This window comes from Petromyzon marinus, chromosome 15 (genome assembly GCF_048934315.1).
Source record: "Petromyzon marinus isolate PM22_M1 ecotype Great Lakes invasive population chromosome 15, UKy_Petmar_22M1.pri1.0, whole genome shotgun sequence".
Taxonomy (NCBI): Eukaryota; Metazoa; Chordata; class Hyperoartia; order Petromyzontiformes; family Petromyzontidae; genus Petromyzon; species Petromyzon marinus.
Genome location: NC_133681.1, coordinates 5465452 through 5492504, shown reverse-complemented (window position 1 = coordinate 5492504; position 27053 = coordinate 5465452). Strand labels below are relative to the sequence as shown.

General features: G+C 54.4%; 1 protein-coding gene across 1 annotated transcript in view; it reads left to right on the top strand.

The window, feature by feature from the left end:
- Window positions 1–27053, top strand: part of LOC116942617 (collagen alpha-1(XIV) chain) — a 104835-nt gene that overhangs the window by 26793 nt on the left and 50989 nt on the right. Inside the window, exons 7-22 of the mRNA XM_032954742.2 lie at window positions 228–392; window positions 1120–1299; window positions 1920–2195; window positions 2935–3198; window positions 5764–5956; window positions 7153–7274; window positions 7541–7693; window positions 8130–8249; window positions 11425–11589; window positions 12230–12391; window positions 12847–13004; window positions 13133–13265; window positions 16161–16300; window positions 24385–24514; window positions 25590–25732; window positions 26897–27026. Coding sequence (XP_032810633.1) covers window positions 228–392; window positions 1120–1299; window positions 1920–2195; window positions 2935–3198; window positions 5764–5956; window positions 7153–7274; window positions 7541–7693; window positions 8130–8249; window positions 11425–11589; window positions 12230–12391; window positions 12847–13004; window positions 13133–13265; window positions 16161–16300; window positions 24385–24514; window positions 25590–25732; window positions 26897–27026 — 2634 coding nt within the window. The remainder of the gene's footprint in view (window positions 1–227; window positions 393–1119; window positions 1300–1919; window positions 2196–2934; window positions 3199–5763; window positions 5957–7152; window positions 7275–7540; window positions 7694–8129; window positions 8250–11424; window positions 11590–12229; window positions 12392–12846; window positions 13005–13132; window positions 13266–16160; window positions 16301–24384; window positions 24515–25589; window positions 25733–26896; window positions 27027–27053) is intronic.

Here is a 27053-nt window from a genome sequence, read left to right as displayed (position 1 = left end):
TGGCGCAGCACGTGACGCATCAACATTGGGTGGGGTGACAAAGGTGGCTGGACTTGGCACACATGACCACACCACCGCTCCCCTCAAACGTGCGCATTTTCCGGCATTAACAGATGCTCACTAACAGCACTCACCCCAGTAGTATGTTGGAGGCTATAACGGCAAGCCAGGGCAGGGGGAGGTGGTCGTTTATCTTCGTCTGCGATTGTTTTTTTTCTTTTTGGCAGGAGACGCGCTGCAGTTCGCCCAGCGCGTGATGTTCGCGGAGGGCGCGGGCACACGCGACGGCATTCCCAAGATCGCCTTCGTCATCACGGACGGGAAGTCTCAGGACGCAGTGGCGGCACCCGCCCAGCAGCTGCGCAGCGCGGGCATCGAGATTTTCACTCTCGGTAACGATGGCGCTCGCTTCCGACCGGCTCTCCCCTCTTCGTGTCGATTCGTCGTCGTCGCAGCAGGCATCCCCGAGCCTGCAACCGCCGAGAATCCTGCGATCGTTTCAGGATTTCAGCCGCGCACAGCTGTTAATTGAAAGCCGGGTTTTTCGAGTGCAGCGAGTTGATGGCCTCAGCCCTGGTCACCGGTGGCCTTGCATGGAGATCGGTAAGGTTTCACGGAGAGATGCGTAGACTTGCGTAGAGACCCACGGAGGACTCGTTAGGTGATTCACAAACTCGCTTTTCGAAGGAGTTGAGATTAAGTCAGGTTCCCAAGCGTAGAAAGTTGATGGTCTCACAATGACTTCGCCAAAAAAATGAATAGGGGGACGGAAGTGGGGTAGACAATTTTAATTCCGTTTACCCAGGCCCATGCCAACTTACTCAGGCCCATGACAACTATGCTCGGCCACCATACACGATCAAAAATCCTCCTTCGAACTGTCGTGGTGGGGAAAATTAGGAACAAATAAACGTAGCATACTCCTCTTTCACATGCCTGTCTATGCACGTAAAACATTTTAAAATATATATAATTTTTTTTATACACATCCCATTATAAAAAGGGTGCTCTGAGAGCGCACGACTCGACGGTTTGGGTGCGACGGAGATCTTCCCCGACGCCGACGTGCCCGGCGCTCTATCCACCGCGATGACGCCCCGCTCTTTTGATCGCTGGCAGGCATCAAGGAGGCGGACGTCTCGGAGTTGCAGGAGATGGCCTCCGCTCCGCTGGAGCGCCACCTCTTCAACGTGGCGTCCTTCGACGATGTCAAGGACGTGCAGGGGGAGATCATCTCGCACGTGTGCCAGGGCGTGAAGCTGCAGATGACCGTCGCGCAAGAAGGGGAATCGTTGTCCGGTGAGCGATTCTCCCTCGCACGTGCAAGATTAATACATGCACAAGATGACGATCCCCCGGCATCGCTTAATCAGACGTTTTGGGGCAAGTGGCCAGCACCAAACCTGGCCGCCTCTGTCTCCCCAGTGACGATGTTTACACTTCGTACCAGGTACTCATTTGAGGCTAAATCAACTTCGGAGAAGCCCACGACCGGTTCAGATAATCATCACTGATTTTGGCCGTGAAAGGGACTCGAACTCGGGTCACTGGGTTCATAGCGCAGAGCGATAACTGCTCCACTACTGCTCCCCACAAAGACAAAGATCCTCCATTAGCCAAACCGTTGGGGCAACTGCTATGCGTGAGAACCTATGAAAGCTGACACGGTCCACGAGGGAGTGGGTGGCCAGCACCATGCCCAGCTTCCTTTGTCTCCCTAGTGGCGATATTGGCACCCCACTGCATAAAGAACTCATTTGAGGCTGACTCGACCTAGGGGAGGCCCAGGCAGGACTGCATAGCAGCCAAAATAGAGTATTTCCACGTGGTAAGTCACTCCCCAGACACACGTGGCAGGTATCTCCCCCAGACCCGGGTGGTGTTGGAGGGGGACCTCTCATGTCTATTTGTGCGTGCAGCGGGCAGGAAGCGCATGGACCTGCAGGTGAGTGACATCTCCACGCAGGGGATGCTGGTGTCCTGGCCCAGCATCGCCGGCGCCACCTCCTACCAGCTGGCGCTGCGCACGGCCGACGGCCTCTCCTACGGCGACTACATCATCGCCGCTGCCGCCACATCCTCGCAGCAGCAGCGGCTCGCCAAGCTGAGGCCCGACACCACCTACCTGCTGTCCATGAGGGCCGTCTTCCCTGGAGGCCCGGGGTCCGAGACTGAGGCCGAGGCCACTACTGCTGGTGAGAGGACTGACCCCCGCCTCGTGCCTTCTCATTCGTTCCTCTGCCTTTCTGTGTCTTTTTGTTCCTTCCTATTCCTTTCCTTTGTCTTTCTGTTCTTTGTAGTGTCCTTCCATGCCTTTCTATTCCTCTGCCTTTCTATTCCCTTCCTGTGATTTTCTACAGCTCGGTCTTTTCCTGCGCCCGCCCATGGCTTGGCATTGTGTCTCTACATTGCACTTCTTTCTCTGCTTTCCCAATGCCCTTTTTCCCCCTCTTACGCACATGTATGTTGCTTGCGAGTTGGTGGTTGTGTATGGGCATGGTGCTGACAACCCTCGTGTGTCATTCCGGCCTTCACAGGTGCTCGCTAACAGCACTTGCCCCAAACAGCCTGTTAAGGCTACACGGGGATCTTTATGTCCACGTGGGGAGCGGCGGCGCAGTGGTTAATGCGCTGCGCGACGAACCCAGCGACCCAAGTCCTGATTCCCACTCACCGGCAACATTGACGACGATTATCTAAACAGGTCCTGGGTCTCCCCGTAGGTTGACTCGGCCTCAAATGAGTGCCTGCTGCAGTGTTAAAAAAACGAACGTGGCCAGGCGCGGTGCAGGGTCACGCCAGCCCAATGGGTGCCGCTCGCCAACAGCACTCGGCCCCAACAGCCTAGCGTAGGCCTCGCGGGGCAATCTCCGCACCCCTCGTCTCATGCTCGCATGCACGTTCTCTCCTCGCATCCCGCCCCCACCCCCGCAGAACTCAGCGGCCTGCTGGTCACGCAGGAGACCCCGTCCAGTTTCCGGGTCAGCTGGCCCCACCAGAAGCCGTCGGCACGCCGCCTCCGCCTCTCGTACCGCCCGGCGGCCGGGGGCAAGGCGACGGAGCTGGCGCTGCCGCCCGGCGCCTCTTCGGCCCTCGTGCGCAAGCTGCGCCACTCGACGGCGTACAGCGTGGAGCTCACGCCCGTCACGGCCGCGGGGGACGGGCCCACCCTCATGGCCACTGCCACCACTTTGGAAGGTGCGGAGAGAGAGAGAGAGGCATGGAGAGAGCGCGAGGGGGGACCCAGTGGAGGATTTGAGGAATTAAGTGAAAGGGGGGGGGGGCGGGGGGAGGGGGGTTGCCTCTCCCCCAACCTTGAATCCACCCAAAATTGGTACCTTATTCGTATCTTTTTTTTATTGCCAAGTATTTTTTTCTATTCTTTCTCAAGAGCACAGAATAGTTGCGACGTCACAAGCAGGGCGGAACAACGCGTGGCGTAAAACAGGCCAGACGTAATCCACCCTCGTAATTATGGAACGAACGAGGGCATCCGGGCTCGAGCCCTTATTCCTATTTAACGGAGAACATAAACACGTCACCTTTTGTTTATTGATGTCGGCTAAAAAAAAGCTGCCGACTTTGAAACCCCCCTCCCCCATCCCATAATTCCTTGGGATACGTCGAGATCTGGGGGCCTGTTGGGGGCGGGGGGGGGGACACGGGGCGGCACCATCGGGCGGGCAGTTTGATGATGCCATGGGAGGGTTGCCGCGATCGGGCCAAACTCGCAACGTCTCAATGTACGGTGCACGACGTGTCCGGATAATATTCGGTGACATCGATGAAGCCCTTCTCTAAATGGTTCTGGCCGCGGCCGCCGAGAGGAGCGTTCGCCAATGGCCATATGTTCACATTGTTGGTACGCGCGGAGCTCCGGATAATCACTCTCAAGTGCATGCACCGCCCTTCTGTTAATCCACTGCTGGATGAAGGCCTCCCATGGCAGTCATGAGGGTTGATTTACCGTACTTAACATCTGTGAAAAAGAGCTTTATAGCTCATCGGATTCCTCCGGCATAAATACATATTCTGATTCTGATGCTTTACTGTGCTGACCATTGAAATAGGCAACTTGAGTACCGGTTCAGATATCGCTCGCCACTAATGTAAGCCGTGGCCCAGAAACAAACTTAGGTCGCCTGGCGTTCACAGCGCGTTGCGCCGACCGCTGAACCACCGCTCAACCTGCCCCCATGCAATCACAAAAGCCCTGCATTTGTTCACGTTCAATTGCTGCGCCCGGCAATCATAAAAGACCCTGCTGCTCCTGCTGCCATCCCAAGTTTACGTCCGTCAAACGTTTGCCATTAATTTGACTGAAACGCCCCCATAAAAGGGAAGGAATCCTCGTTTCAAGGACGCTTCCTCGTTCCAGTAAAGCATTGCGGAGCCTCCAGATTGCACGCATAGGAGGGGGAGCCCCACGTGGCAAGCAGTCGTGAACTTGCTGCTGCTGCACATTACGGCCGAGAGGCTCTCTTGGAACAGGGCTGTCGTTTCATTCGATGCCGGCTGGCTTGAGTGGTGAAGGGGGGGGGTGGTCTCATCATCTCTGCCGTCTGTCCTCTCTCTACCGAGACGTTAATGGACGGCATTGGGTTGCAGAAGTCCACGTCTGTTAATGTCCCCCGAATGCGATTAACTTATAACGGTTGAGTCTGGCGCGAGTTAACGTCTTTTTTGTTGGTTGGTTCAACAGTGTGTCGATTCACAGGCCACTGTAGCGTAGATTACAACGAACGCATACGCACAAAGCGTACGCGTGCGTTGTAACCGCCAGCGGAAACGTTGTACTCGAATTGTAAATGTTGTTGATTTACTCTCCAACACACCGGTGTGCTGAAGAAGTAACTAATTGGCACGTTTTGTTTACGTGACAAACCTTACTAATTGGCTGTGTCGGGTGGTGGCGGGTTTTAAGGACACATTTATATTTACACGCTCTAACCCAAGAAAAGAAAAAACGTTATTACGGATAATATTGGTTCCGAAAGCCTACGTGGTAGACTACGCAACAAAGGCTTTACCACATTTTCCACTGTGGAACGAACTCGGGGCATATTGCGAAGTTGGCGCTCGGTCTGTGATCAGCAGTGTGCGCCTTTCTACTATCAGATAACTACTAGTAGATAACGACTCGTATGCCGATTTGAAAACTGTTCATCGAGAAACATTGATCAAATGTATTTCTTGTCAGTCTCCAACTCGTATTATCCATCCGTGGCTCTGGCATCTCTATTTTACTATACATTTTTTTTAAGGCCACGGTGTTATCGACGAACGCGTTGAGATGTTTGTTTGTTTGTTAATTGTGCTCGTGGATCATTGCCAACGCAGTAGCAGCAGCACCAAGTTGTACACGTGTGTCTGTAATTGTACACGTGTGTCTGTAGTTGTACACGTGTGTCTGTAGTTGTACACGTGTGTCTGTAGTTGTACACGTGTGTCTGTCGTTGTACACGTGTGTCTGTAGTTGTACACGTGTGTCTGTAGTTGTACACGTGTGTCTGTAGTTGTACACGTGTGTCTGTAGTTGTACACGTGTGTCTGTAAGTATGTTGAACTTCTGCCCCGTACGTAGCCAACCGTCCTAATCAGAGGTGCGCGACATTCGACATACGTTTGACATGTCACGTAAGCGGGAATCTACCGTGATACATCGCGTGTCGTGCGAGCGTGCGTGTGCGCGTGCACACGCGTGGGCGGATGTGTCTGTGTGCGCGCGCACTGCATGTGTGGTGCGTGTCTGCGTGCATGCAGCTGCCAAGTTCAAGCCGCCGAAGAACCTGCGTGTGCTGGAGGAGGGCCCTGAGGGCCTGCGCATGGGCTGGAAGGCTGGCCCCGGCAAGGTGTCGGGGTACCGGGTCCACTACGCGCCCCAGGGAGACGAGGATGCCTACGGGGAGGTGACGCTGGGGCCCGACGACACCTCCGTGCTGCTGCGCGACCTCCGGTTAGGACCCCGCGCCTCGTCGTCCACCTCCTCGGCCGCCCCGTCCTCTCGTATGAACCCCCAGTGTTCGCGTGCATGTTATGTACGTGCAAGTCTGTTCTCCTGTAACGCCGCGTCTTTTCATAACGCGAATTGGATATAACTGCGATGAGTGAATGGGACTACGTCTCGGCGCGAGTAAGAATAAGCGGTGGTGCGGCTGCCTCGGCGTAGCGTCGCGCAAGGCGTTGGGATGCTGTTGGATACTTCTAAATGCTACCCACGGACCTCAGTCGTTGTTCGGCCTGCGCATGCATCTCACAGTGTTATCGCGGACTGTGCTTTACCCTATATTATATATCTTGTTTATCTTAACACGATTTTTCCATAACGCGGCATTCTTCAGGAGCGCAACTACCGGCGCGTTTTAGTACGTGGCCAACAGTGCTAATCAGAGGTGCGCCGGGGGAAGGACAACAAACTAAACACAACGACGATCAGTTCTAAAGAAATTAGTTTTCAATTAAAAAACTCATTGACCTACACAGATCCCGAGTGGGCAGTGCAAACGTAGCCTGACTTTGAGTTCGTTTTATTTGCTACGCGGATGATGATATTCCCGCTGAACCGGTTGCCTCGGCTATTTCTACACGGGAGATCCGTGGTGCTCTGCATGAGCACAGCCGCAGCAACAACAACAAACACAACAACAAAGGGGAAAAAAAACCCCATCGATATTGCAGAGTGCGAGTACAGCAGGGTCCTTAAGGACTATAGCACGGAAAACAAACGAGGTATTTAGCGGTCGCAAACAAAACGCACGCGAATTAAAAACAGAAACGGAGTGTATGCAGTGAGGGCAAGAGACGCCACCAAAGGTTAGGCACAGGTGCAAGCAACCTCCGCAGTCTGGTCTCACGGTGACATAAGACGCACGCAAATCGAAAAAAGACGTGGCAATCGTGTGGGAGCAAGAGGCGCCGCATGGAACAGTGAGATGCAGGTGCAAGCAAGCTGTGTGTTTTGGGTTTCATGGGGAAGCGGGGGAACCAAGCTCTACGGGAGTGGCACGGGAATTTCTATTCTCCTCTTGCGACGACCGACTGACTGCCTCCCTTTCCCCGTGAGACCAGAGACCCACGCCGTTTCTCGTCGTAGCCGGGCCGTGTTGTTGCATTGTCGATGACGCTGTCGTCGGGTGACATGCCCGTGGGCAGGCCCGGCACGGCGTACAGCGTGAACGTGCACGCCGAGATGCAGGGCGGCGGGGAGAGCGCCGCACTCGAGGCGCTGGTCACCACCAGCGAGTACGAGGCGGTGACCGCGCAGACCCCGACCGGTGAGCCGCTCCGTCCCACAACCGCCACCACCGCCACCACCACCACCACCACCATCATCGCCGTGGGTTGGATCCCGACCCTGCTGTATATTTGGAGTTTGCGCGTCTCTCTCCCCGTGGTCGCGTGGGGTTTTCTACGGGTCCCTCCGGGTTTTCCTTCCTGCATTCAAAATCAACGTCACGCACTTTCGAGCTGATTTGCTCGGTCGTGGACGAACGAGACTCCGCGTGCGCTCGCGCTTGCGTCGTGTCCCGGAGTCGCGCAGGCCGCTTCGAGTGCAGCTCGCAGGCGCAGGTGGACCTGGTGATCGTGCTCGACGGGTCCTGGTCCATCGGGCGCATCAACTTCCGCCTGGTGCGCGTCTTCCTGGAGCAGCTGGTGCAGGCGTTCGATGTGCGGGCCGACAAGATCCGCGTCGGTACGCGCGCACGCACGCGCGCGCGCACGCACGAGTGGGCGGATGTGCACGCACGCACGCGTGCACGCACACACACACACGCGCGTGCACGCACGGTCGGTTGCACTTGCACGAACGCGCACTTGCATACGATGCTCACGCGCTCTGTTGGTTGCACGCTTTGCGAGCGTAGGATTCGGTCGCGATCGGTGCGTTCATTGCCGAGCACTTGGCCACGCGAAACCCTGAGCAATTTTTTTTTTCACGTCGAAGAAGGCATGAGATTAAATGATTTCGCTTCCCCGTATTTTAACCACACGTTCCGGTTCCTCAACGCCCGCTCTCGGTCTAAAGCCGCCGTCGTCGCAAACAGCTGCGCAGCGACACGAGTCGTCGCGTTCCAATGTCCCGCGTCTCGTGTCGTCGTCGTCCCCCCCCCCACCCCCACCCGGGGCAGCCCTGTCCCAGTACAGCGGGGACACGAGGACCGAATGGGACCTCAACACGCACACCACCAAGGCGGCGCTGCTCGAGGCCGTCCGCAGCCTCCCCTACAAGGGCGGCAACACCAACACAGGTGAGGGCTCGGCATGCGGCACGTGGCGCTTTCGAGGACGCAGCGAGAGATATTGGGTCGCTCCTGGCCCCCGTGGTCGCCACGGTGGCTTGGAGATGCGCAGGAGATCGTGGGTTCGATCCCGCCCCCTGACCCCTGCTGTATATTTTGAGTTTGCGGTGTCTCTCTCCCGGTGGTCGCGCAGATTTTTCTCCGGGTACTCCAGTTTCTCCCTCCACATTTAGAGTCAACATGTATTTGAGTATTGGCTGCCATACATTTTTTTACACAGTGACGAGCCACTTCGTTGAGCTATCGTTTGTGATAGCCAAGTCGCTACTGAAAAAGAGCCGCATGGCTGAGTGGGCCTTACCTGATACAAAATTATTTTTAAATGTGTAGTAGTCGAGTATATCTTCTTGGTTCTTTCGGTAAAGTCAAACGTAGAAGGGAAATAATAAAATAATAAAAAATTAAACATAATAAAATAAAATTCTCACGACGTTTCGGCCACAACACAAGTAGCCGTCCTCAGGTGAAGAAACAGAACTGTCGGAAAGACAGCGCTGCGATGAGCACTGTCTTCTGACATTGGAGCGCTGTCTTTCCGACAGCTCTGTTTCTTCACCTGAGGACGGCCACTTGGGTTGTGGCCGAAACGGTCGTGAGAATTTTATTATGTTTTATTTTTATTATTTTATTATTTCCCTTCTACGTGGTGACTTTACCGAAAGAACCAAGACGATGAATCCCTGCAGTCACGAAAGCTTTAAATTGGAATAGTTGAGTTTAGTCTGGTCTACAGGAAGCGATCGCTGGAACTAGAAAAACGAATGAGTGGATGAAGTTTCGTTCAACGTCTGCGTTGGCTGCCGTGCGACGACCGACGGACGAGAAGAGAGCGGCGTGAAAATCCCCCGTCCGCGCGATTTGGGTAGAAAAATAATGGCACACTGGTCACTCGTGTGCAATGACGTGCAACACGTGATTTTATTTTACGAATTTTTTTTATGCCACTAGATGGCAAACTTGTCACGTGATCAAACGTGGCGGACACCGTTGCACACCTGCACGTGAGAAGAGCGGCGAGCTGTTAGTTCGCCTGTCGTGTTCTGTTCGGGTGGAGAGACGAGCGACGCTTATCGAGGAGTGAAACTGCAATATCACAGTGATAATAAGAGGGACGTTTTGTCTTTTTCAACATATAATAATTGCGTCGTTGATGCACATTGCATCTCGCATTCGCCGAGGAACCGCGGACAAGCTTGGACGGCAGCCAGGCGGTGAGCTGGCTGCGGCTACCAACAATTTGCCCAATCTCCGCAGTCCTCTCTCTACTGATCTGATCTCAGCCAATAAATCAGTGTTCATGCACGGTGACAACTTCATGACACACGGGGGCAAAGTTTCCAGATGGGCGTCGCAGCCGCGGTGGGGATTCGGGCACGCACGCGTCGCCGGGGGCGGGCCTCGGCTGGTCGATGTTCCGCATCCCGCTCGCGTCGTTCGTGTGGAGGTGGTTGAATTCGGTGGAGAGCCAGAGGAGGAGCGAGAGGACTGTTGGAAGGAGCTTTTTCGTTTCTGTCGGGGCGCACCCCCGTCGGAAACCCTCGTTGGGACGGGATTTTCCGGAACATGTGGTGCACAACCCAGGCCAAGCCCCTACCCCCCGCCCCCTTCACAACGGCCATCTGCTCGTTATTTTCCATCTGAAGATGATCGAAAACATTTTAATTTAGGTTGAAATTTGGCCAGAATTTGTTATTTTTTATATATATAAATACATGCATACTTACGTCTTCGTATATTTCCCCGGGACACAAACACATCCCTTGAGATGGAACAGTCTGCTTTGCAAGGATTACCCAGGTTGTCAGCTTGCAACATGAGTGGTGAACACGTCACGATCACGAACACTATGCAGAAACGTTGACATCTGCAACTCGTAGACAATGCACTTATGAATATCACACCCAGGCAGACGCATGTTTATATATGTATGATTAAATGATGCACCCTTTGGCAGGGTGGCCCAGTGGTAAGACTTGTGCCTCACCGCAACGAACACCTGGGTTCCATTCCCACCTCGGGTACCTTTCTGTGTGGCGTGTGCGTGTTCTCCACCCTCTCCTGCGTGGGTTTCCTCCGCAAACTCTCAAGTTTACACCCCACAAACCCCTAGAGTATAACTGGTCTTGACCAATCATGTTAATGCTTAAAGACGACCGAAAAATGTATAAATCGAGATTGCAAATTTCCAACATTGCCACCGTACTGTGGTAAACAATATTAAATGTTATACTAATCCTAGAACCTGCCCTCGGAGGCAAAGTGTCGTGTGGCCTATTATCATAGCCACTACTGCTAAACAAAACATTAATTTCACACTCCCCGATATATTAACAGGAGGGGGGGGGAAATTACTCGTAAAAAGAATCCCAAATGCGGGATTGAGACTCGTAAACGGGTGCTTGGATAAATAAAAACATTGCTATTTTACCAACTGGCACGCACACTTGATTGACGGCATTGCTTGCACGGAACCATTCAGGGCACCTGATGCTATCCATCACAATCCCCGACTTATGAACAATTAACCCCTGGCCCGAAAACATTTCAACTAATCCCTGCCAATTATCCAATTATGGGGGAGCGGTGGTGTAGGGGATGGCACACTGTGCTATGAACGCGACTTCCGAAGATCATTCCCTGCTCACGGCTAACATCAGTGGCGAGTAATCTACCCGAACCGGTCCTGGGCACCCCCCACTTCATCCAGCCGAAAAGCACCCAAACAGCCCCAATAACCGTCACGGAGTAGAGAGGCCTCTATCCAGCAGTGGATAGACGAAGAGACTATTGATTATAATCAAAATATGTCGATAGGCCAAATCGCGACGGGATGCGCCCGATCTCAATCTAAGCAGGGTTTAGCCTGGCTCGGACGGGCGACGCGGAGGGCACCAGAGGCCGTGGCAGCGATACCCCGTTGTTGCACCATACTTCGGTGCTCCACACCCTCCGCACAACGAAGTTTTTGGGGGTCAAGCGATGCCCAGGAACCCGCACGACCTGGGGAGGCCCTCATCCAGCAGTGGATCGACAGAGGCGGCCCCCCACGGCCGCACCGCGCACGTGCGTGTAACACGCTTGCAGCGCGTGACACGCACGCAACGACCCCCCGCTGCCCCCGCAGGAATGGCCCTGGAGCACGCACGCCTGCAGAACCTGAGGCCAGAGGCCGGCGCTCGCCCCGGGGTGCCGGCCATCGTGATTCTCATCACCGACGGGAAGTCCCAGGACGAGGTGGCCAAGCCGGCGGCGGAGCTCAAGAGCCAGGGGGTGGAGCTGTTCGCCATCGGTAAGCGGCACCGCATAGCACCCCCCACCCCTCCCCGTTTACCTCTATGTATTTGTCTGCCTGTGTGTGTACTTGTGCATTGCGCTACGAACCCGGCGGCCCAGAGGTCCATTCTCGCTCGCAATCACCAGTGATGATTGCGTGAACCGGTCCTTGGCCTCAAGTCAGTATCTGGTGCTTACAGCACTTGCCCTAAGTGCAAGTGCTGTAAGGCTATCTTTGTCTTTGTACTCACGTTCGTCTGTCCGTATGTACCAGTCATCTCAGTCCGTTAACATATAATACCTGGGTCTGTCACATGATCTCCTACCAGTGAGCTGTCCATGCTCATAGCCTGGCACAGGGTACGGTGGTGATGCATTTATCTGAACCCATCCTGAGCCTCCCCAAGATCGACTCGGCCTTAAATGAGTACCTGGTGTGGTGTCTAAACATCGTCACTGGGGAGGACACGAAGGCGGCTGGGCAAGGTGCTGGCCAACCCTCTCCCTCGTGTGCCTTTCCAGCCTTCGGAGGCGCTACTCGCTGACAGCACTTGCACTGACAGCCTGTGTGGGCTACATCGGTGGGTAGAACTTTGATGTTTGTGCGCGGGGGGCGCACGGAGCCGCTGGTTTTGAGCTCGCTCGTCATGGCGCAGGTGTGAAGAACGCGGACGAGCAGGAGCTGCGGGCGATCGCCTCGACACCGGTGGCCACGCACGTCCACCAGGCCTCCGAGTTCACGGGGATGGCGGCCATCGTGGAGGGGCTCACCCGCGTCGTCTGCTCGCGCGCCGACCTCCTCTTCACCGCGCTGCGAGGTCCGATCGCTCCCCTCTTCGGGATTCCTCCTCCTACCCCTCTTCCATTCTTATACTTCCACTTGTTCCTCCTTCTTCCCTCTCCCCTTCCCCCCCCACTCCCCCCACCTCCCCCTCCTCCTCCTCCTCCTCTATGTCCACTCGTCCTGCGCAGTGTCTCGAGATGCGTTCTCATATATGCTCACACACACATATACACAATTTATTAATCCAAATTGCAAAGCTGCACAAGTTGCCCACGCGTACCGACGTCACCGCTACCGGTGGCGTCGGTAAACTTCACGAGGTCGCCAGCAACGCAAAGTCGGCACCGCCAACCTCCGACCAGTGGCACCAAGCCTCTCGCCGCGTGGCAGGGGGCAGAGCTCCCAACCCCGCCAAGCCCCCACCACGCGCCCCCCCCCCCACACACACCGTTAACCCCAGTGACCTCCTAACCCTCGCGCCGTCGGCAGGGGAGGGCGACGGCGGCGTGGCAGTGCTGCCCCCGAGTGGCCTCTCCACGTCGGACGTGACCGCCGGCGGCTTCCGCGTGAACTGGAAGCAATCCGCGGGCCCCGTGTCCGGCTACCGAGTGGTCTACTGGCCGCACGTGGGCGGCCCACAGGAGGAGGTAGGCCCCCGGGGGAGGGTTTGCCATCTTCGGCCGCCGTAGGCCCCCAAACCCGCACGGGTTTGGCGGTCGCCTTCGGCGCGAGCGAGATAACGTCGAGGCTTGTGTTCCGCGCCCGCCGCCCGCAGGTTCTGGTCGGGGGTTCGGAGAGCTCGGCGCTGCTGCAGAACCTGCAGCCGGAGACGCAGTACCGGCTGCACGTCACGGCGCTCTCCATCGGCGGAGCCTCCGGCAACAGCTCGCAGATCACCGAGACCACACGTGAGCGTCGCCACATTACAAATTGCAGTGTCATCATCGTCATCATCATCATCCTTATACCTACTATAATCACCCAGGAATGTCTTTCCTTAACGCCCCCCTCATTAATATTCATCAGCAGGTGACGTCCTCCAAATGGACACCCCACACCCCTCCTCATTAATAATCATGAGCGGGTGACGTCACTCATTACGGAGTATTCCCCCCCTCATGAATAATCATGAATAGGTGACATCCTCCAAATGGACACTCCCCCCCCATTAATAATAATTAACGGGTGACGTCACTCCACGTGGGGGCCGAGGCGCCTCCTCCCCCCTCTTCGGCGTCAACTCACAACCCTCACTACAATGGCAGAACCCTCACGTCACGTGATCTCTGTGACGCTGTTGTTGAGACATAGAAGTAAAAAGGACGTCATGCTGAACAAGGGATTATGACCTTCAAATGAAATAGGTCTGTGTCACCGCGCCCTTACAAATTGCACACTAATTGATGCAATGAATATCCCGTCGAGGTCTGCTTTTCGCTTGCAAGTTTCAGATTTACTGCAATACACCCGTCCTTGGACGGGCAAAGGCTAGTTATTAATAGAAGTTCAACTTGCAAAGCACCACGCGGTTTCCCGCCTGCTCTCAAAGAGAGCGAGCCAGAGCCACCAGACATCCCCAAGCTCTGCCGTCCCCTATATCAAGGTGTTTTCGGCCAATGAATGTGTGTTCGTACGTGGTGGAGGAAACCAGAGCACTCTGAGAAGGCCACGTTGATGCAACCTTTTACTTTTGCAGAGAGAGGCAAAACTTTAACACGGTTTTTCTCTTGGAAACACCGCCAGAAAATGTTTATTTGGAGAAAAAACAAAAACGCGGTGAAGATAACAACGACAAGGACGTTGTATCGCCGACTGAATTCAATATCGCAATCTCACAATCACGGGTTCGTTCATCTGCAGAGTACGCCCTAACAGGGCGGGGCCCGTACCAGTTAAGCGTTAAACCAATTTTTCTCCTTACGAGCGTTTGCAAAAAGGAAGAAAAAATAAATAAAAATGGGGAGCGAGTGAAACAAAGCAGCATGTTGGTAGAGCCGGCCGGCTCTGTTTAGAATGATAGCGCAAAGAATGCGCAAAATGTCAACGGCTGAAGCAAAGCAGAGTCGGCGTGGACGTATCGCGGTAGAGCGTGAACGCAGCGGCGGTGCCGGCGACGTCGCGCAGTCCGCCGTGAGTGGCCGCACCGCCCCTATGGGCACCACTCCACCCCCTCACCCCCCCGGGGCTCCCTGGCCGTGGGGCTCGTCCTGTCGCGCCTTGCAGCCACGGAGAGATCCGCTGGGAATGCCGCAGTCGCTCCTGCTGCTGCTTCTGCTCCCATTGTTGCTGCTGCTTCTGCTGCTCCTGTTGCTGCTGCTGCTGCTTCTGCTGCTCCTGTTGCTGCTGCTGTTTCTGCTCCTGCTGCTCCTGCTGCTCCCATTGCTGCTGTTTCTGCTCCTATTGTTGTTTCTACTGCTGCTGTTTCTGTTCCTGTTGCCGCTGCCCCTATTTCTGCTGCTGATGCTCCTGCTGCTGTGCTGCTGCTCCTGCTGCTGTGCTGCTGCAGATGAACAGTTGGCCGTGAAGTTTATTCACGGGGTGGTGGTGGTGGTGGTGAGAAATGTGATGGTCGGTGACACGAGTGAGTGAGTGAGTGAGCGCGCTGCGCTACGAACCCGGCGACCCGAGTTCGATTCCCGCTCACGGCCACCACCACCAGTGACGGTTATCTGATCTGGGCCTGCACCTCCCCCATGTCGACTCGCCCTCAAATGAGTACCTGATGCTGTGTGTTGTAAACACCGCTACTAGGGAGACAAAGGCGGCCAGGCGTGGTGCTGGCCACCCACCCCCTCTTGTGCCCTGCCGTCCTTCACAGTTGTTCTCGGTGACCGTTTGTCATTTCACAGTGAATGTCTCATTGTTGAGGATTTTTTTCAGATGTTTAATTTAATTTAGTTTCCCCCCCACCCCACCCGCCTCGCCTGCCCCCCCCCCCCCATGTCTTTTACAACCCACAAGCGCTTGCTTTGTTGTTGAGAACCGCGGCGCGTTTGTGCGTGGAGAGCGAAGGGGCATTCCATTTGGCACAGCGGATTTTTATCTCCAGCGAAGGCTCGGCGTCTCCCTTCGGCGACTGCAGAGCCCCGTGCTGTGCATCCTCGCCATCAGTCAGTGTCTATCCGCTGCTGGACCGAGGCCGCGCCCCACGGTCGCCGTCCCGCGCGGCTTGACGCCGCTGCTTCCGTCCATCTCTCGCCCCCAGCGCGGGAGCTGACCCCGTGGCTCCGTCTCTGCTGCGGACAGCCTCCTCGGACGCGTGTCTGGCCACTCTTGTCGCCGGCTATTGCCCAGCCTAGCGACGTGTTCCTGTCCCCGGGCGCCATGGTGGCTTGGAAATGTTAACTGCCTCGCATGGTATGCAGGAGGTCGTGGGTTCGATCCCGACTCTGAAGCCATGCGCATTGTCCTAGCCGTCACGTGGATTTTGTCTCCGGGTCCTCCGCTTTTTCCCCTCCACATTTAGAATCAACAACGTGCATCGAGAGTTATTTATCCGCTGTTTATTTGGAGTTTGCGTGTCTCTGTCTCCCTGTGGTCGCGTGTATTTTTCTTCGCTTCTTCCAGGTTATCGCTCCACATTGAGAAACATGCGTTTGGAGTATTTGGCTGCTACAAATTTCCACACGGTGATAAGCCACTTCGTGGACCTATCATCTGTGATAGCCAGGTCGCTTCTGAAAAAGAGCATATATATATAGATCAGTGGGCCTTGCCTCGTAAAATAAATATATCGTTGAGTTTAGTAAAAGTTTAGTGGGGTATCTCTGACCTGTGTCCCACCTCCCGCGTGCGTGTGGCAGTGTCCATTCCCGACCTGCGCGTGTACGACGTGACGACGAGCAGCATGCGCGTGCAGTGGGAGGAGGCCGAGGGCGCCACGGGCTACACGCTCACCTACGCCCCGGTCGGCGGCGACGAGGACGACGACGGCGACAAGGAGGTCCGTCTGTCTGTCGCTCGCGTCTTCCCGGATGATAATTAAAAAAAACGAGACGCCGGATTTTTCGTCTTCCCCGTCTGCCCACTCGCGCCCTCTCTCGCTCTCTGTCATTCTGGGAGGGCCTCGCAGCATCCGAAGACTAAAGATTCCTCTCCCTTCTATGTCGGTGTTCTTCGCACATTATTATGCTTTTTTCTATCTACGTGACTTTACCGAAAGAACCATAGAATATGAATTCCTGCCGTCACGAAAGTTTTAAGCCAAAATTTAAGACAACATCAGTGAGAGGGCCGCCACACCCTTTGTTGTATGGTCGGGGGCCGCACTGAAGGCCACCAGGGGCCGTCAGTGGCGCGCGGGCCTTGCAATGACGAACACTGCTCTATGTGCTATGAGGAAGGGCCGTTGCGTAAAACGTCACCAAAAACTGATCCCATCATTTACTTACTTATTATTATTTTATAAGGCAGTGTTGTTGATGAGGGTTAGTGAGTTTGTTTTATTTTTCAATTCGAGAGGAAAGAAATATGTAACGATGGGTGACGTTTCGGGGGCAGTGGCCCTCGTCCAAAGCACGTAGACATAGGGGCCAGGGAGATGGAGCGGATTAGCGTTGAGCGCTGTGCACGGCACTGCACTCGCCATGTGGGGGTAGAGGGGTAGGGGCCTGAGGCAGGGACACAAATCACGAGCGAGGCTCCGCGGCCGCCACCACCGCCGTGTGCCAGCTCCGGGCATCGTGCCTCTCGCTAAATCATCCTCTCTTCACCCGATCTTATGAGATGGTGCACACTGAGCAGGATAGAAGCCTGGCGACTGCTTGCATGAGAGACTGCCTTGGAGTGCGATGCCCTTTCACAAGCTGACGAAGAGAATCGTGTCTGTGCTGAACTTGGAGCCTTACCCCCGCACACCACCTCTGTCTTACGTGTGGTGGCTTCTTGTCCGGGGTTCTCTGGCTTCCTGCCAACGCGAAGCCAAGTCCTCACCAATGGGATTGGCCAAACATCATCCCCAATGTAGCAGGACCCTCCCCATGAGATGGTCTCGAGACTCCGCGAGGCCCTGCTGAGGGAACTACGAGGCGAACGTTGTGTGTGTGTGGGGGGGGGGGGGGGGTGGAGTAGGGGGGGCCCAGGAGACCGTGTGAGCCGTCTGCGTCTCATTACAGCGGCCGTTGTTGGCACCGTTGCCCGGACGGGGGCCACACATGTGGCGAGTTCTCGTGTGGCCGCGCTCGGATCGTCGATTCGCAACGGCACCGATGAAAAATAGCAAAAATGAAAAACGTAGGCCAACACTTTTTTTTCTGACAGTAATGAAAATGAATGGAACTTAAAAAAGAAATTCAACTATCTCTGGTTTGGCAAAGTCTCCTGTCAGGGTGCGCGAGCGGCGACGTTATCGTCGGCTTCTCTCGTGGAAAGCGGTGCCTGGGAAAAAAGTTTGCCCTTCGTAGGCAGTGCTGTTGATGAAACTGTCGAGTTTAGTTGAGAGTAGGCCAAACCCCGGACGGGTTTCTCAGTCCTACCGGGCGAGGGAGATAACATCTCTGCACGACGGTGAACCTTGTGTTCGGGAACGCCGCTTGCAGGTTCTGGCCGGGTCGATTCCGACGGCTTGGCGCTGCTGCCAGATTCTACACTTCACATGTCCTATATATGGTGGCCAGAGGCAATACTTTTGCGGCAGTGAGCAATGGTGACGATACTGTGTCGATGAGTCCTATTAAGGACGAAATCGGTCCACGGTTTGTCTATCCACTGCGTCAATGCAGCTGCTGTCAGTTAGTCTGATTTGCCTGAAGACGAACGGACCACAATGCACTTCTTCAGGAAATGCTGATGGGGCTTTTTTGTGTCCTGTGTTAAACAATTAGCTGCGTGCTTTTTACGCAGTTCTGTGACTTGTTTGAAACTTGCAGTCGCGGTTTGAAGTTAGTTATTTGTCAAGTTCACTGTGTGGCAGTTGTCAAGAGAACATGCGATTTAAACTACGGAGCTCTTTTTCAGCAGCGACCTGGCCACAAGTGATAGGTCGACGAAGTGGCTCGTCATCAATGTGGGAATTTACAGCAACCAATACAATCTACGATGTAAGCGACCAAAAAAGCAGATCGTCAATAAAGTTGAGAGAAATAATATGAAATAAAAGAGATGATTTACGAACGTCTCAGCAAAATGAGAACCCGATGCAAGGGGGGGCACGTGCAGCGTGGAGATGGAGCGCCGAAATCAGCTGTTTGTGCTGATAATCACCAGAAGCGCGAGCGATGGCGACATCTTGTGGCGAAGGCATTCGTCCAGCAGTGCGACTGATTGAGGCCGATAATGAGAGATGTGGATGGTGAGGTTGTTTCGCATTTATTTATTTTTCTTCCGATAATTTTTTTTGTCAATTGCATTTTTTTTATTACTATGCTTTTTTTTTCGACGAGAGCCGGGAGTATTTTTTGCGAAGGAAATATAATCCGACAGTTGGACGCAAGGGGCAAGAAATCCGCGTTTTACTTTCGACGCAAGGACATTCCCCCAATAAACTTAAATTGCCCCTGTTTATTTTTTTTGTGTCGATCTCCTCCACTCGACGGCGCCGTATCCCTGGGAGGCCCCAGTGGGCCCGTTCGCTGGCGTGCCGATCCACACAATTCCCCTGCTGCCTGCAATCACGCAATTCAATTAACGGGAGATTACATTTTAACATAGATATATTTCTTTAAGAAACGTAGTCATTCAGCCACGTCACCCCCCTCCTTCCTGGGAGGTTCCAACACGCGAGTTTTTAAGCTTTGCTAGGATAGAGGAAAAGACGACGGGCTTGCACACAATAGTGTCGGACCGATGCACGGCGTGGGCACGCGGATGCTTCCGTCACGTTTGGTTCGAGCAGAGGGAGTCGCCCCTGCCTTTTGTGAACGTGACGAAAGTTCACTCTGTTCATCGCTTATTGCGCTTTGTTTACCCAGGATAGCTTCACTGGAGGGCCCTGACCAGGCTGTTTGCAGGAGGGTAACGATGTTGCTACGTGCCCGTGTGTAATCACAATTGAGTAAGTTGTTTGGCCAATATCGGTTATTATGTAACGTTCTATTCTTGGTTCTGTCGGTAAAGTCACGTAGAAGGGAAACAATACAATAATAAAAATATAAAACAATTAAATTATCACGACGTTTCGACTGCAACACAAGCAATCATCATCAGGTGTGAAAACCACAGCAAGAAAATTTGAAAAAAGTGGCGGTTTTTTGTGGTTTTCACACGTGATGATGATTGCTTGTGTTGCAGTCGAAACGTCCTGAGAATTTTATTGTTTTATATTTGTATTATTTTATTGTTTCCTTTCTACGTGGTGGCTTTACCGAAAGAACCAAGAATATTAATCCCTGCAGTCACGAAAGCTTTAAATCAAAATGTAATGTTCTGTTTTTGCAATGGGAGCAAGGTGGAGAACTCAGAGGAAATCTGTGCAAAAAGGGGGGAAGAAAAGTACAAACTTCACACACGAGTCGGGAATCGAACCCAGGCCCATTCTTGCTGTGAGGCGCAATGGTTACCACTGCATCCAACCGAGTTCAACCCTTGACTGGAATGGATTCGATCTCTGCTGACTGCACACCGATGCTGCGCGGATAGTCCCCGCGTATTTTAACACACTTGCACAGGAGGTATGGACACCAAGCGACTCCTGGTGCCACCAGATGGATTCCCACACTAAAACGGGCAGCTTTGGTGTCTTCTCTGTTGTTGTTGTTGCTGTTCAAACGCCACGCGAGTGGCACAAGCGCAACGAAAGAAAAGACTTTGGCATCGCACGGTGCAACCGAGTGAGTCCGCTGTCGAGACTTCACGTAAGGAATCGCTGACGGTGACGCCGCGACGATTGGCGCATTCCTGGGTGGGCAGCTGACCAGCCCCGTCGCCTTTCATTCAGTGCAGACATTGCCGCTGTCCAAACGGCACACGGCAGTGTGGATGATGGTGGGCACTACCCTGCAGCGAACTGAGACAACGACCTGCGAGCTGCCAATAAATAATTAACATTTCACTATTGTTACCAAGCTTTGTATTTTAAAGGTACGTTTTTTTTGGGGTGCCTTTTTGTCATCTGGTCATTCATTTATTTATACAGGAAAGCCAAACGTGAGTCGTAGGACCCTTTCAGGAAGGCCATGCGTTGGGAAGACAAAGGCGGCCGGGCATGACACTGGCCATCCACGCCCTCGTGCGCGGTGCCGGCCTTAATAGGTGCTCGCTCACAGCAACTTGCTCCTACGGTCTGCTCAAGGCAATATGGGAGATATCATTCAACGTCTGATGTGTGTGTGTGTGTGCATACAGACAACAAAGCTCCATTTTCCCAGAACTGTATTAAACGCACATGTTTTAAAAATAATAATAATAATAATCTAGAGAGTGGGGACAAAGCCCAGCGTAGCATCTGCGTTTGACATTGGGATGCGGCAACTCGCCTCTGGCTGCCACTCGGAGGAAGGGCCCTCGCTTCGCAGCTGATAATTACGTTCGCTCGAGCCTGCCACGGGCCGAGCCGCCTGCACACCGGGGGGTCGTAGCCTCTCTCACACGCACCGAGACGAAGATCCCTCCCTCGCGCAGCCTCGAACACACTTGTTGGGGGCGCGTGCCCGTGAGCAAGCGCCCTTCTGGAGGGCGGCACTGCGTAACGATGGGGTCGTGCGGCCAAACGCCACGTCGGGGCCACCTTTGTCTCCACAATCTTGATGATTAGGCACTCTCAACAGATACTACATTTTGAGGGGGAGTCGACCTAGGGGAGGCCCAGGAACGGTTCAAATAACCGGCACTTGTCATCGGTCGCGAGCGAGAATGGAACTCGGGTCGCTGGGTTGATAAGCGCACTACTGCTTCCCTTTATATACAAGTACAACACAAGACAGATATCCCCCGTCTCACCTAAATAGCCCATAGGGGCAAGTGCTGTTAGCGAGCTGCAGTTATGATGGATGGCACGGCACACGTGGGGGTGGGTCGCCAGCATATACAATTACAAAGACAAAGTTCCCCACTATAGCCTTAACAGACTCTTGGGGAAAGTGCAGCACCCACGAAGGCCGGCACAGCACACGAGAGGTGGGGGGGGGGGGGGGCTGTGTACGGTGCGAAAGAAGTTCAACATACATGCCACGTGTGCGCACACTCTCTCTCTCAACCCAGTGCTCTCGTTTCTCCACGCGCTCGCGTGTCAGTGCTGGTCTCACGGGGGTTTCCTTCTCGGCGGCGGAATACGTACACTCAGCGCGTGCTCATTCGCGAGCAATTGTCTCCGCCGTCAATTTTAATGAAGGGAAATTAAAAGGATTCCCTACAGGTCCCGCCCGCCGCGGAGAAGGAGCGACGAGGCCTCCATCCATCGGTGGATAGATGATGGCTGATGGAGATATGTTTTCCGGATAAATCAATGGAGCAGTTGAATTCGTGCAACCAAAAAACGCGCGGAGATGGAGCGATTGGATCTGCTGTGCGGGGATGGAGCGATCGGATCCGCTGCACACGCTGGAGGCAAGAGGGATTGGGCGCATTGGAAGATCGTGAGAGACGGCTCGTGAGAGACATTCAATCAGCAGCAGATACATCATGGCCGGTGACGCCAATGAAACATTTTCGGCCGCCCGCCTCAAAACATTGCGTTGTCATTTTCTATTGCGCTGTGATTCACACGCTGCGGTATGATTGACACCACGCTGTGTGATTCACGCTGCTAAACGGGCGCCCCATCACTCACCGTGAGCCCATCGTCGCCGTCGTCATTAGCGCCGTCATCGTGAACGCCGCCCTTTCGCAGAAATTAATAAAACGTTCGGTTCCCGCTCTTGGTAAAAGTGGTCGCTGATACACTGCGGAAGCGCCGTTATCTCATCAAACGTTGACGTGCCGTACGCTTCATGTTTGTCGGCAGGCCCTGAGGCCCTGGTGGGAAAATCCACAATTCCTCCGTCGGGCGAAGTGTGCGGTTGTATGGAGGTGGAACGAATAATGGATTACAGTCGACTCTGTAGACGTCGATACACACCTGCTAAGACCGACCGTGAGATGGTGGCGGCCGCGGCTTGGGAAGGCCCTAATCCAGCAGTGGATAGATCGTGGCTGATGATGGATGAGCGATTTGGGGTGTAGACGTGGAACGCGTTGGACTGATGAAGTGAAGGATGATGTTGGATGTCGGGGGCTGGGAGGGGTTAGGCAGGGGGGCGTGGGGGGGGGATGAACGAGGTGGTGAGATTGGTGCAGCAACTGATGGGGGACTTCATTCAGAGCCATCGTCAATCAATCAAAGTCTTTATTGATATAGCACTATTTCTTGTAAAATATGCAATTCAAAGTGCTGTACAGGTAAAATAAAACATTATTATAAGACAATTGCAAGAACAATAAAAGCAATTTCCATGAAAAACAAAATGACATTAAATAAATTGCTAGCGAAGGCATATCAAAAAAAGAACACGATGAAAGTATCTTAAAGTAAAAGCACGATTAAAAAAGTAAGTTTTTAGATTACACTGAAACATTGCTTAATGATTGCGAAGCCCGAAGATCCCCCGGCAGGCTGCTCCACAGGCGAGGACACCGAAGATCTCCCGGCAGGCTGCACCACAGGCCAGGACACTGAAGATCTCCCGGCAGGCTGCTCCACAGGCCAGGACACTGAAGATCTCCCGGCAGGCTGCTCCACAGGCCAGGACACCGAAGATCTCCCGGCAGGCTGCTCCACAGGCCAGGACACCGAAGATCTCCCGGCAGGCTGCTCCACAGGCCAGGACACTGAAGATCTCCCGGCAGGCTGCTCCACAGGCCAGGACACCGAAGATCTCCCGGCAGGCTGCTCCACAGGCCAGGACACCGAAGATCTCCCGGCAGGCTGCTCCACAGGCCAGGACACTGAAGATCTCCGGCAGGCTGCTCCACAGGCCAGGACACCGAAGATCTCCCGGCAGGCTGCTCCACAGGCCAGGACACTGAAGATCTCCCGGCAGGCTGCTCCACAGGCCAGGACAATGAAGATCTCCCGGCAGGCTGCTCCACAGGCCAGGACACCGAAGATCTCCCGGCAGGCTGCTCCACAGGCCAGGACACTGAAGATCTCCCGGCAGGCTGCTCCACAGGCCAGGACAATGAAGATCTCCCGGCAGGCTGCTCCACAGGCCAGGACACCGAAGATCTCCCGGCAGGCTGCTCCACAGGCCAGGACACTGAAGATCTCCCGGCAGGCTGCTCCACAGGCCAGGACACTGAAGATATCCCGGCAGGCTGCTCCACAGGCCAGGACACTGAAGATCTCCCGGCAGGCTGCTCCACAGGCGAGGACAATGAAGATCCCCTGGCAGGCTGCTCCACAGGCCAGGACACTGAAGATCTCCCGGCAGGCTGCTCCACAGGCCAGGACACTGAAGATCTCCCGGCAGGCTGCTCCACAGGCCAGGACACTGAAGATCTCCCGGCAGGCTGCTCCACAGGCCAGGACACTGAAGATCTCCTGGCAGGCTGCTCCACAGGCCAGGACACTGAAGATCTCCCGGCAGGCTGCTCCACAGGCGAGGACACTGAAGATCTCCCGGCAGGCTGCTCCACAGGCCAGGACACTGAAGATCTCCTGGCAGGCTGCTCCACAGGCCAGGACACTGAAGATCTCCCGGCAGGCTGCTCCACAGGCCAGGACACTGAAGATCGTCTTCTCCGTTACTTTTGGTCCTGGCCCTTGAGACGACATAACGACCGGAGCCGAAGCGTCTGAGGGATCTCGTTGGTTCATATCTTAAAAGCATCGAGGACATGTTTGTTGGTGCCAAACCATTCAACGATTTAAAAACCAATAAAATAATTTTAAAATCAACTCTATGAGTGACCGGCACTCAGTGCAATGGCCGTAAAAATCGGCGTTACGTGGGTGCTCAGAGCCATCGTCGAAGCTGGCTGTTGTCGTGAGCCACAGGTCGACGTTTAAAAACTGATTTTCTCTTCCCAATCTGCTCTCACCTGCCGCTCTGACTGGTGGTCTTACCCATCACCCCATCGATGTGTCCACCTGCCCCTCTCGCCATCCCAACGCAGGAGAAGCTGGGCCCGGAGGTGACGGACTTCCTGCTGGACGGGCTGGACGCGTCGACGGAGTACGTGATGACGCTGTACGCCATGTACGACGACGAGATCGGCGAGCCGCTCACTGCGCAGGAGACCACTCGTGCGTGGAGACCGCACCGCACGACACACGCACCGCACACACCACACACACTGCACGACACACACACTGCACACACCACACACACCGCACACACCACACACACCGCACGACACACTGCATACACCACACACACCGCACACACCACACACACCGCACACACCACACACAACGCACGACACACACACCGCACACACCACACACAACGCACGACACACACACCGCATACACCACACACACCGCACACACCACACGGACAGCACACACTGCATATACTACACACACCCACACGCTCCATCACACAACACACACGCACCACACATACTATATACACCGCACGCATAACACGCACCACACCGCATCACACACACCACACACACCACTCGGACCGCACGCAGCACATACACTGCACAGCCCGTGGCAGACCAGCAACACTAATTTTACAATCATCATAAAAATGAGAAGATTACATGCATAATTATCATGATAATTACGCCCTTAGGGGATGCTGCCATCACGTAATGGTCAGCAGACTGCACTCGCAGTCGAGAGACAGCCGGTTCTATCCGATCTCCCGGGCGAGATGTTAACTACCTCGCCTGGTATGCAGGAGGTTGTGGGTTTGATCCCGAACCGGGCGAGATGTTACCTACCTCGCCTGGTATGCAGGAGGTCGTGGGTTTGATCCCGAACCCCGACGCCTGTTGTATACTTGGAGTTTGCATGTCTCTCTCCCCGTGGTTTTGTGGATTTTCTTTCAGGATCCTCCCGGTTTTTCCCTCCATTTAGAATCGACGTGCATTGAAAGTATTTGGCTGCTATAAATTTCCACGCGATAAGCCGCTTCGTTGAGCTATTAGCCAGTTTGCCTGGTAAAATAAAAATAGTAAAAAAAGAAGTTGAAATCGTAAGATTTACTGACAGGTGGCCACACAGTGAACTAGATAAATAACTAACTTCCAAATCCCGAATTTCTTAAATAGCCCACCCTCGCGCGGCCGGTGCCTCTGCTTGGGCCGGCATTCCAAACGGGGCTGGTGGCAAAGCGTGAGCCGGTGGTGATGCCGTGTCGCCGCAGTGCCGCTGCACTCTCCGGCCGGGGGCGTGCGACTCTCGGAGGTGACGCACAACAGCATGCGCGTGGCCTGGGACGCGCCGTCGACCCGCGTCAAGAAATACCGCATGCTGTACGAGCGGGAGGATGGCACTGGCGCCATCGAGGTACCGGCCGCTTCCGGCTCCCGCCGCGGTGCTCAGGGTGGCACCAGTGAGCGTAGCTGTCCGATGCGCCGCAGTCAGTGCCGCTTGACGTTGCTGAACAACGTTAGTGGCAGCGCTTTGTACGTACACTGAAGAAAAACTCACTATGTTGATCAATAACACTGTTTGTGTGGGGCCTTAATTTTGGGCAATGGCCCTCCTTCATAGCACATTGTAGGCAGACTCGTACGTTTATGTGCTATGAAGAATGTCACCTTTTCCGGGAATTTCACTTTTTTTTTTCAATTGAAAGCCACGCCGTGCCATGGGCGAGCATGTTTAGTTGTTGTTGTTGGCTGTGCTTGTGCACCACTGCCAACGCAGCAGCAGCCATCACCAACATAATTTGTAAGATGTTGTTAATACGGCTAATCCGAATTAATTACTTGACAACGAGATGTTAACTACCTCGCCTGGTTTACAGGAGGTCGTGGGTTTGATGCCGACCTTGACCCCCGCTGTATATTTGGAGTTTGCGTGTCTCTGTCTCCCTGTGGTCGCGTGGATTTTTCTTCGCTTCTTCCAGTTTATCGCTCCACATTGAGAAACACGCGTTTGGAGTATTTGGCTGCTACACATTTCCACATGGTGATGAGCCACTTCGTTGAGCTATCCTTTGTGGCCAGGTCGCTTCTAAAAAAGAGCTATATAGCTCAGTGGGCCTTACCTGGTTAAATAACAATTGTAGTTTTGTATTTTACACGGTTATCTCACAATTCACTGTCTTTGACCATATTAAGACATTGGCACCGCTAAAGTGATGCCACCACGACCACCACCTCAGGTGTCCCCTGTGGGGCCCGAGGTCACCCAGCCACCTGGCCTGTGAGCGGGCGGGCGGGCGGGCCCTAAGCCCTCCCGCTTATCAGAGGCGACGATCGCTATTGTAGGTATCCGTGGGTGCAGCCCTGTCAAGTTGGAAAATTTGGACCACCAGCAATGTGATGGCTCACGGGATCTTTAACGGAGTGTGTCTGCGTGCGGTTATCGCACGCAGACACAGTGATAACCAGGGCAGGACCGCAGCGATAACCAGGGCGGCCTGCGAGGTCCGACCGTGTGGGTGGGGAGAGTCGCGGAGCGCCGTCGGCCTGGTGTGCACATGCGCGTTGCGTTGTGGCGCAGGAGGACATCCGGGCCAACGTGACGTCGGCCGTGCTCAAGGGGCTCAAGTCGAACACCGCCTACCTCGTCACCGTCTTCTCCGTGTTCGAGGACGGCCAGTCGGAGCCGCTGAGCGGCCGCGGCACGACACGTACGCCACAACCGCCACCACTACCAC